The 10960-nt window shown below is 36.6% G+C and overlaps 1 protein-coding gene across 1 annotated transcript; it reads right to left on the minus strand.

Annotated features, from left to right (window-relative positions):
- Positions 1-410: 410 nt before the first annotated feature.
- Positions 411-10666, minus strand: LOC128614948 (sodium- and chloride-dependent GABA transporter 2-like). Its single transcript, XM_053636693.1, has 14 exons — positions 10411-10666; positions 9095-9297; positions 7745-7879; positions 7424-7564; positions 7118-7199; positions 6827-6959; positions 6574-6708; positions 6349-6452; positions 6128-6252; positions 4122-4234; positions 2271-2408; positions 1992-2094; positions 1479-1579; positions 411-1024 (listed from the first exon to the last, which is right to left on the minus strand). Exons 2-14 carry the CDS (start codon positions 9288-9290, stop codon positions 821-823), a joined length of 1710 nt encoding a protein of 569 aa, XP_053492668.1. The 5' UTR covers positions 9291-9297; positions 10411-10666; the 3' UTR covers positions 411-820.
- Positions 10667-10960: the final 294 nt, after the last annotated feature.

Here is a 10960-nt window from a genome sequence, read left to right on the forward strand (position 1 = left end):
TGTATTGTGGGTTTACCCAGGTTGCCTTTGTTTTGTGTTGTATTTTGTCTGAAGAGCTAAAACTATTTAGTATGAGGTATACACAAAAACAGAAGATATCAGGCAAATACTTTTTCACAGCACAGTATGTTTCTACTCTTCTGTTCACATAGATTATTTATACCAATATATTAGTTAAATAGTCTACATGAGAAACAGTTTGAATATAAGTACATAAATAAATGCTCAACTATGGAATGAATAATGGTTATGATCATGGCAATAATGATAATGATAATAGCCATGATCTGTTATAGGCAGACTGTGCAAGTGTGTGTGTGTGTGTGTGTGTGTGTGTGTGTGTGTGCGTGTGTGTGTGTATTTTTATAATGCAGGTAGGTCATACATTTACTGGAGAGTGTTGACGCAAAGTCTGCAGATCTGTAAAGGTCTCAAAAGTGCAAAAGGTGCGGACACCTTTGGGTGATTTAGGATTAGGCAGATCTTCAGCAGGAGTACACAGAGTTTTCATTCTCTGGAAATATATACGTTTTTCATTCATTAGTTTTAAAAGCATAAAACTATCATATACCAATATATTATATATCTTATATATATATACGCATTAGTAAAATGAAAATTCTGAAAATCATGAAATCTTAAATCATGAATTGAAAATCATGAATAGCCAGACAGCTTGTTGAAAGTCTTTTTTTTTTTTTTTTAAAGACAATCAATAAAAGATAGCAACAAAATAAATTCCTAACATTTAATATTAATTTATATGTAATAATTATCCTTCAGTAACAATGTAGCCCATTTTTTCCCAAAATAAAATTGCTCACTCTTTGTTTCTACTGTTATGGAGATTTACCTGACTTATTGAGCCAGGGGTCTTGTAAAATGCATATACCATCCATAAAGGGACCAACATGGTAGAGGAGAGTGTGAAGAATCCCCCGAGAGCGTAACCCCACCAGGGGTACTCATATAGGTTATTCAACTTCAGAGGAGTGTATTTAACCAAGGAGAAGACAAATGTCCCCTGTAGGAAAAGATTAAGAGATGTCACAGGAGGGGTAAGTGATGAGTGATAAGGAAGGATGAGGATAAGGAAGATAGATATGGGGTTTAAACAGGCAGACTTTAGACTTTGTCTCATATAACCTAGTTTCAAGGTTCTACAGTAGGTGAAACTCTCATCTGTCTTTTCCAGAAAGACAGGCACTGGTGACAGGTGTCACAAACAGACTTAGTAAGACATATTGAGTAAGAGACGGCTGAGTCAATGCACAGCAAGATGACTATGCATTAATTTCATACATTACATTATATATATATATATATATATATATATATATATTTTTTTTTTTACAGTGTTCTGATTTATTCTACTATTCCATAGATTAAACCCTTATGCAATGTTAAAATGTATCAACATTTACAACACCTTCAGAGATGTTTGTATAACTGTATAACTGTATGTCTGTATAACTTACTATGCAAATAACAGGGGTCACATATTTCCAGCAGAACTTCATATGGGGCCAAGGACGAAAACCAATCATGTCTTCAATGTTGTCATACAGACGGTCTGCACCTAGAAGAAAGATATTCCTTTAAATAAGCAGATGACTGATCATTGTTTTTAATTATTACTGTCTTATTTTGAGATCATGTAGACAGGGGCACCAAAGCTGCATGAAATGCCACTATTAATGTGTTTCCTATAGTTTACATCTGGGGTGTCCAAACAACTAAACTGGCCATCATTATCATGTTATCCTCCTCTTCTTCCTCCTTTAAAATCTTATATTTGTGTATAGTTATCAGTTATCAAAGCATTGTCAAAGCACCAAAGCTTGTCAAATAATTATACTGAATAGTATTAGTACATATTATTGTATTTACTACCCCTAAGTACTACTAAGCATATATGCCCTTGATTGAAAAACATTTTTGGACATTTCTGGTTTTTATCAATCCCAATAAGATATAACAAATGTCTCTACCATAAACCCATCCAACACAGATGGACTGAAGAATGGCAAAGGCCAGCAAAGTCATTCCACTGCAAGCATAATAATCAAATAACAAGAAGACATACAGCCCGCCCTTTAAGAAGAGAAAGAAGATAAACAAACAGAGTGAGAGAGAGAGAGAATAAGCAAAAGGTTATACAGGCATTCACTGAACACTAGCATCACATGTTGAATGTGATGAACAAGAAAAATCTATTTTCATCTGATAAATCATCAATTCAAATGATAAATTTTCATCTGAGTTCTCACCTCTGTTACCATCAGCAGACCAACAAGGAAGCTGACTATACAGATTAGGAGAAGTAGGATTTTACGTCGGTGTCCATTTTGGAAGAACAAGGGGTACATATCTGAGATTGCTGTTACCATGGCTTCATGATATACAAACTGCACAAAAATAAAGTGTTACTATATTAGTAATTTGCCTCAAAACTACAATGGATTCAAAAAGTATTCAGATCCATTTAATTGTTGCACTCTTTATTGTGTTATGGATTAGATTTTTGAATGGATAAAATTGGCATTGTTACCCAGTAATCTACATTTAATTGCCCATAATGATGAAGTGAAAACCTATTTTTAGAGATTTTTGAAAATTAATTAAAAATAAAAAACGAAATCTCTTATTCACAAAAATTTTCAGACTCTTTCCTGTGGCACTCCAAACTGTGTTCAGGTGTATCCTGTTTGCTTTAATTATCTGCAGCACCTGCTGCAATTTGAATTGATTGGACATAGTTTGAAAAGGCACACACCATGGTCTGTAAGGGCCCAAATTTTTCACTGCACTGTCAGAACAAAAACCAAGCCATGAGGTCCAAGGAACTGTCTGTGAATCTCCGCACTCAAATTTGTCAAGTATAGATCAGGGCAAGGATATAAACCAATTTCTAAGGCTTTGAGTGTTCCCAGGACCACAGTGGCTTGGCACAACCTTGAACCATCCTAGAGTTAGCTGCCCAGGCATCCAGGAAAGAAGGGACTTGGTCAGGGAGGTAAGAAAGAATCCAACACACTCTGAAAGAGCTCCAAAAGTCTTATGCAAAGAACCTGTTGGCTGAACCTGTTGGACAAACAACCATCTCTGCACCACTCTATAAATCAGGCCTTCATGGTAGAGAGGCAAGACAGAAGCCACTGTTGTGTAAAAGGTATATGACAGCATAAAGGCTCTGGCAACATGTGGGAAAAGATTCTCTGGTCTGATCAAATGAAAATTTAGCACTTTGGGCAGAACAGCAAGAAAAAAAAAAAACAACAGGAACTGCACATCACCTGGCTAATCTCATCCCTACAGGGAAACATAGTGGTGGCAACAGCATGCTGAGGGGGTGCTTCTCAGTGGCAGGGATAGGTACAAGGGATGGATGAATACAAGCAAATACAGGAAATCCTCCTCCAGAAAACCTTTACAGAAAACATCCTCCAGAGTGCACACAAACTCAGACTGGGGGAACAGTTCACCTTTCAACATGACAATAAGCACACAGCCAAAACACTAGATTTGCTTTGGGGCAAGTCTCTGAATGTCCTTGAGTCGCCCAGGCAAAGCCCAGACTTAAACCCTATCAAACATCTGTGGAGAGACCTGACGATGGCTGTTCACAGATGCTTTCCAGCCAAACTGATGGAGCTTGAGAGGATCTGCCATGAACAAATGGGATAAACTGTCAAATTCCAGGTATTCAAAGCTTGTAGAGACATATAGAGACATACAAGTATGTCGAGACATACGTGTAGAGACATACAAGACCAAGAGGTCTCGTAGCTTTAATTGCTGCCAAAAGGTATCTACCAAGTATTGAATAAAGAGTCTGAATACTTTTGTGAATAAGATTTTTCAGTTTTTGATTTTTAATGAGTTTTTTAAAATGTCAGTTATACTGTATTGAATAAAAATCAAATCCGAAGTACAATAAAGTGTGCAACAAGTAAAGGGGTCTGAATACTTTCTGAATCCAATGTATATGATTATCAAGCAATACCTCTTTATGATAATATGTGTATTTCAGGGTTATACAAAGTAATTTTTCTCACTGATGAAAATAATTAAAAGGAATAAAGGAACAATAAACTGTAGCTTAGTCAAAGCACACTTACCTCACTATCTAGTCCAAGGAAAAGGATCATAATGAAGAAGAAAACTGCCCATAACTGAGGGAAAGGCATCAAGGCCACTGCACGTGGGTAAGCAATAAATGCCAGCCCAGGGCCTAGAGAAATATAGACTGATGGGTATACAAAGTTCTAAAACAATTTGCACCTATATCATATTCAGTCATGTGAAAAAAGTACACCCCATTGAAATTGTTGGGTATTTTTTTTACATTTGGACAGGCAAATATTTAATCCTTTTTGAAACAGTGCCTACAAATAAAGGTGATACACTCTACCAAATGACACAAAAAATGTATATTTTGTAGTAATTTTCAAAATTTCAATTAACATACCTTCAAATCCATAAAATTTGAATCAGGTGTTCAAGATTGGGTGCCAGTAATCAGAATCTACTCAGGGAGTGCAGGTGGAAACTGTCTTATTTAAACCTCTCAAATCTAGTGCCTGGTGTTCCCTTTGCTATAAAGGTGTTTCATCATACCAAGATTTAAAGAGTTATATAAGGCCTTCAGAAAAAAGGGTGTGGATGCATATGAGTCTAGCATGGGATTTAAAAAGATCTCCAAATTATTTGATATACATCATTCTACTGTAAGGAAAATCATCTACAAGTGGCACATAATTCAAACGACTGCCAATTTGTCCAGGACTGGCCATCCCAATACATTCATCCCAAGAGCAATCTCCAAGAACCCCAAAATTTTATCACAGGATCTGCTAGTAAGTCTTGCAAGTGTTGATGCAGGTGTCAGAGTGCATGCTTCTACAATCAGAAAGAGACTGCACAAATTTGACCTGCAAGGGAAGCATGCCAGGAAAAAGACTTTGTAAGACTACAGTTTGCCAATGAGCATATAGGCAAAGACCAGGCCTTTGGGATTAATGTGCTCTGGACAGACAAATGAAAGATAGAATTGTTTGGCCACATTAACAGCAGACATGTTTGGTGCAGACCAATGACAGCTTTTCAGGAGAAGCACCTCATACCAACTGTGAAGCACGGTGGTGGAAATGTTATGGTTTGGGGTTGCTTTGCTGCCTCAGGGACTGGATAACGTGCATTCATTGATTCAACTGTGAATTCTGAATTATATCAAAGAGTGCTTGAAGATAATGTGAGGCCATCTGTCCAAAAGTTGAAGTTGAACAGAAAGTGGACCTTTCAGCAGGATAATGATCCTAAGCACACTAGCAAATCCACCAAGGAATGGATCAAAAAGAAGAAATGGAGGGTTATGGAATGGCCTAGTCAAAGCCTGGATTTGAATCCCATTGAAATGTTGTGGAGGGATTTGAAACCGGCAGTACATGCAAGAAAACCCACAAACATCTTGCAACTGAAAGAATATCGCATGGAAGATTGGACAACAATTCCAGCAAGCTGATGTCACAGACTGGTGGACAATTATGCAAAACTCCTACAAGAAGTTATTTCTCCTAAAGGGTAAAATACTAGCTTCTGAGGCCAAGCGTGTACTTACGTGTTTCACTGAAGAATATCACATATATTGATATTTCTGTTGAATAATAATAATAATGATTGAAAAAGCTATTTTTCCTTATGGTTTTGTTCAAGTTTATTAATAGGCACTGTTTCAAAGAGGAGCAAATATTTGCTTGTCGAAATATGTAAAATAAATAAATAAATAAATAAATAAATAAATAATTGCCAACAATTTCCAATAATGTGTATTTACTTTTTCACAGGACTGTGCATTCCAAAAAGTTAGCCGTGCAAAATGATTAATATCCAAGAGTGTTTGGAGATATCACAAACTTGCAATTTTTATATAATTAATGGTCAGCATGTTTTACATGCTCATTTGTCACTTGTCAAAGCAGTGATAACTGTTTATGTCCCTAAAATGGATGTTGTTCTTTTCTTGTAGTCTTGTTTTCAAAGAAAGTAAAAAAGTATTATCAGCATTTCCTCCCAGTATAACCTTTTTGTAAGGTAAACTGACTCTGCATGAATATTCTTGCCATACCTGACTCTGCCACCATTGAAATGTCCATTCCCTGTTCATCAGCCATGAAGCCCAACACAGAAAAAATAGCAAATCCAGCCACAAAGCTAGTCATACTGTTTAACAAGCACAAGTACATGCAGTCTCTGAAAAAAATACACATACACATACATATACTATATAAACTCAAGACTAATCAAGCATAAGACAACAACAGGTTTTGAATAGACAAATTTATTTACCTGTAACAGTTGTTGTCATATTTATTATAGCTTCCTAAAGCTGTCAGAGTCCCTGTGCAAACTCCATAGGAGTAAAATATCTGGCTACCTGCATCCATCCACACCTGAAAGAAAAGTACCACCTATACAGATGTGCGTGCAAAATGCCTTAAATGCAAAAATAAAAATAAAAATCATCATTTTGCAGTTAGCTTTTTCAGTCATGTCTAAATTAATGTTTGGTACCTGTGGGTCTGTGAGGCGAGAAGGATCTGGGTAGAGATAAAATGTGATTCCGCTAATTGCCCCAGGCAGCGTCAGTCCACGCACCAAGAGCACCATCAACATCAAGTAAGGAAAGGTAGCAGTGAAATAGACCACCTGTGTGACACGACACTCTTAACACAAGCTAGGGACCAATATTCCGGTCATCTCCCATCATTCTATCAATCGTTATCTAGCAGTGGCCAGCACAGACTAGAAAAGTCTGAGCACTAACCTTGCCTGTAGACTTCACACCATTAAACACACAGAAGTAGCAAATGGTCCAGGCCAACAGGAGACACAGAGCCAGCTCCCACCTCACATTACCCATTTCTTCTATGCCACCAGACAAACCCAGAATCCTTTTCCTGTAAGCACAGAAAATAGTTGATCTTGAATGATCTGTGCTTTCTCCTAAATTATGTGAACTGTGACACTGACTTTAATAATTAGGCTGATACATGTACAGTAGATTGGCACGTATGTACATGTAGTTCTGTTTCCTGTTCTAATTCCCAAAACTCACTCCCAGAATTCCACAACTGGGGATGTAATTTTGTCTGTAATATTATCAGTCATGTTGTTCTTGCTGAATTCCATGCAGGACTCTGTAAGACAGAAACAAACTTTTTATAAACTTATTTGATGCAAGGGAACTGCTATTGAATATTATAACAAATGATCAGCAACAAAAGGATTTGCATTCCATTAAACCTTCACTAAGAGATACTTGTGCAAAGCTTGTCATTAGTTTAACTGAAGTGTTAGAAAAGTGCACAGTGTAACTCTAGAAAGCTGCATGGCCAGTTAATGACAATGGCAGCAGTATTACCTGTATTCCAGCTATTCTTGCAGTTAGCCCATGGGAGCTCTGAGCTGAATGAGAAGAACAGGTAGAGAAATGCCCAGGCCAGAATAATGATGTAATAAACTCCAGTGTACAGGATCACAATCTGGCTACCATAGCCCAGTCCTGAGGAAGGAATTAAGTATAATGTATACTTTATACTGTAGTAACTCCCAATTTAATTATGGCATTTTAACGAAAATAAACTAACTAAATAACAAATATCTATATACTGTACATATCTTTGATCATGTTTAACATTTTTGGAATATTGCTTATTGTCAATAGGTTATTTTTTGCGATTACCTTCAAATAGAGGGCAAATTTTCCTCCAGCATGTGATGCCACCCTGGCTAGTGTACTGGCCCAGTGATGTTTCCAAGAAGAAGAGAGGTATGCCACAGGAAAATAGGAACAGTATGTATGGCACAAAGAAAGCTCCTTTGAGACAGACAAATAATATTGAATACACAATACCTCAAAGTGACTGCAGCTAATCTACTAACATTAAATTAAATTAGCGCATGTTAAAGCAAACTGCATAAAGTGACATATCTGTTATTCTCATGCACACCCTTGCTTTGTTTAAGCATCATACAGATTCTTCGGGAAAGAGGGAAGCGCGTAAACATTTGTACAATTCTGTTCACTATGGTCACGACATGTATTACCACAAAACCAAGTATACAACTTCACACACCACCTCATGCAGCCCCTGTACTAGGGAAACAGCATCATATACAGTAGGCATGTTTATTCTTATATATATATATATATATATATATATATATATATAAGTATGTGCACATCACACCCATATGTGGGTCTTTCCCAAACTCAAAGCAATCAATTGTCTAAAATGTCTTTGTATGCCATAACTTTATGATTTCCCTTCACTGGAACTAAGGAGCCCAAACCTGTTCCAGCATAACAATACCTCTGTGCACAAAGCAAGCTCCATGAAGACATGGTTTGACAATGCTGGTGTAGAATAACTCTAGTGACATGCACAGAGCCCTGACTTCAACCTCAGTGAGCACTACCGGGATGAACTGGAATGCCGGGTGAGCCACAGGCCTCCTCGCCTAACATCAATGCCTGAATGGCATTATGGGCCATTCAAATATGTTACTGCTATTCAAATGGGCATTTAAGAAAAAGAGGAATAGCTCTGAGAGAAAAGAGATTAGAAATCAGTGCTAAACAGTTAGAGGCAACTTCTGTTTAAACTGTAAAAATAAATTGTCCCTCACGATATTGGTGGAATTTTCTCAACTGAGCTAAATGAACACAATGTGCCGTGGAGAATCGTTTCTGTCAGAGCAGTGCTCATGCTAAATGTTTTATTTGATTTAAACTGTTTTCATCTGCATTTCTTTCTGGGATAGACTTAGCTGCTCTGACACTGTGAAGCCTGAGTTAAACAGAAAGCTAGCTCAGTAACTCAAGAACTCTGCTTTGTTGTGTACCTTCATTTTGTAAACAACAAATGTAGTCTTATAAGTTTCATATTTAAAATATTTGATCTGATATACTTTATTAAACCAGAATAAAAATTGTAGTCTTATATCCATGTGTTTTTACAGTGCCTGCAAAAAGAACTGTAGTATAAGCAAGCATTAAAGAGGCTGTGGTTTGGGAAGTAAAGAACCTTACCCCCTCCGTTTTTGTAACACAGATAAGGAAACCTCCACACATTTCCCAGACCAATGATATGTCCTGCAACCGCCAGAAAAAACTCCACCTTACTGGCCCACTGTTCTCTCTGCTTTGGTTTGCCCTGGGATTGTGCCGTGGAGCTGGCTACATTCACCAGCTTTAATTTCACTGTGGGCTCAAAGTTTTCCTTCATGATGCAGCTGAGAAAAACAAATGAATTAAAGAAAGAATATATTAATTAATTATTCAATATTATTCTATTAAAAAGAAAAAAATAAGAACAAGTTCTAAATAGGACAAATCTTTATTCCTGTTATTAACGTATTTCACTAAATTGCTAATATTTCAAAGGAATTCTAAATGCAACTATTAAGTCATGACATGTAGTTATAGAATTAATCACATTGTAAATATAGACATGTATTGTAGTTACGTAACCTTGGGATCTTGATGTGAAATGGTATACATGTTGTGGTACATATTTGCTGTGAGTAGATCTGTGATGCATAAAACAATATAATTGTCTTTCACTGATCAAAGGGCACATGTAGTATAATGTTTCATAAATTCATTACATGTGTTTTCCCCAAACAAAAAAAAAAAATCACTTATAAACTTTACTGTTACCCTACTAGGATAAATTCAGATTTTTTTCTACTGCTCTCTAGATAATGAAAGGAAGTTCAACTGAACCTACTGAAGCTCAGTTGTCACTGTTTATAAATTTAAATTAGTCATTCAATTAACTAACCTGCCAAATTCAGCAAATGCCAAATATCCACTACACTGCAAAATTTAATTCAATACGTTTACTTGTCTCATGTTGTTGTTGGGTCTATCATAATTGGGATTAATTTTCTCATTAGAAAATTTAATTGAAAGAAAAAAAAAGGAAATAAATGAAATACTCTGTACTACTCAGTACACTTTACTCTGCACACCTAACCTCATTCCCACAGCCACACAGGGTCATGACCTCATTTACTTCCTTTGAGAGTCAAATGTAATCCCTTTCCTGACCAGAGCCACAAGTTTTGTATATCAGTGATTTCACATTAACAGGTGTTATAAAAACACTATTAATCAATTAAAATATAATATGAGCCATGGGTTCACAAATCAGTACATCAGTTTGTTCTGCTGTAAATCATCAAAAGCATAAATCTTCTTCAAACTGTTAAACTACAGCATTTATTTTTAACCTATTCATCTGCCCATTTAATTAAACTGGAAATTATAAAAGAAAATTGTATCAGTTCCTTTTCTGCCACTGCAGTTCACTGGCAAATAGCAAAAGTGAAATAAAAGTTTACCTGAGATTCTGAAGGTATCTGTCTTACTGGTCTGTCTCTGTTTATGTCTGTGTCGATTTGAAGCAACACTTCTGAATGATATGTTGAAACTGCAAGAATGAGAGGAATTAAGGTGGAGCCAAGAGCTCTGGTAGTTTTGAGCCACTCATCTGAAACTGGTCAGAAGCCTTTTCAAGGTATGGATATAGAAAAAACGTATTGATCTTAACTCTGTAGTTTGAGCTCACTCAATTTCCTGCTGGTAATAACTTGGTAACTTGGTTGGATCTTTTTGTGTTGTATTTCAGCCCTCTACAACTGGGGTTATGCGCCCTTGGTGTACACCTTCTCTCTTACTGCCTTTTAAAACTTTTTCCTCAGAGATGCAAGACGTGTCTTATCTGCAGTCCTCTGGAGAGTGAAAAAGGACTGTGTTTCTTTGTGCACCTCTGTTTCCCCTGCTTTTCTCTCTTACTCTCATTATGTTTCTCTGTTTTAACTCCGTAGACCCACCTCCTTTTCTTACTCAAAAGCCTATTCCTCTATTGAATTAGCCGAAACCTGATATGAT

This window comes from Ictalurus furcatus, chromosome 11 (assembly GCF_023375685.1).
Source record: "Ictalurus furcatus strain D&B chromosome 11, Billie_1.0, whole genome shotgun sequence".
In the NCBI taxonomy this organism is placed as follows: domain Eukaryota; kingdom Metazoa; phylum Chordata; class Actinopteri; order Siluriformes; family Ictaluridae; genus Ictalurus; species Ictalurus furcatus.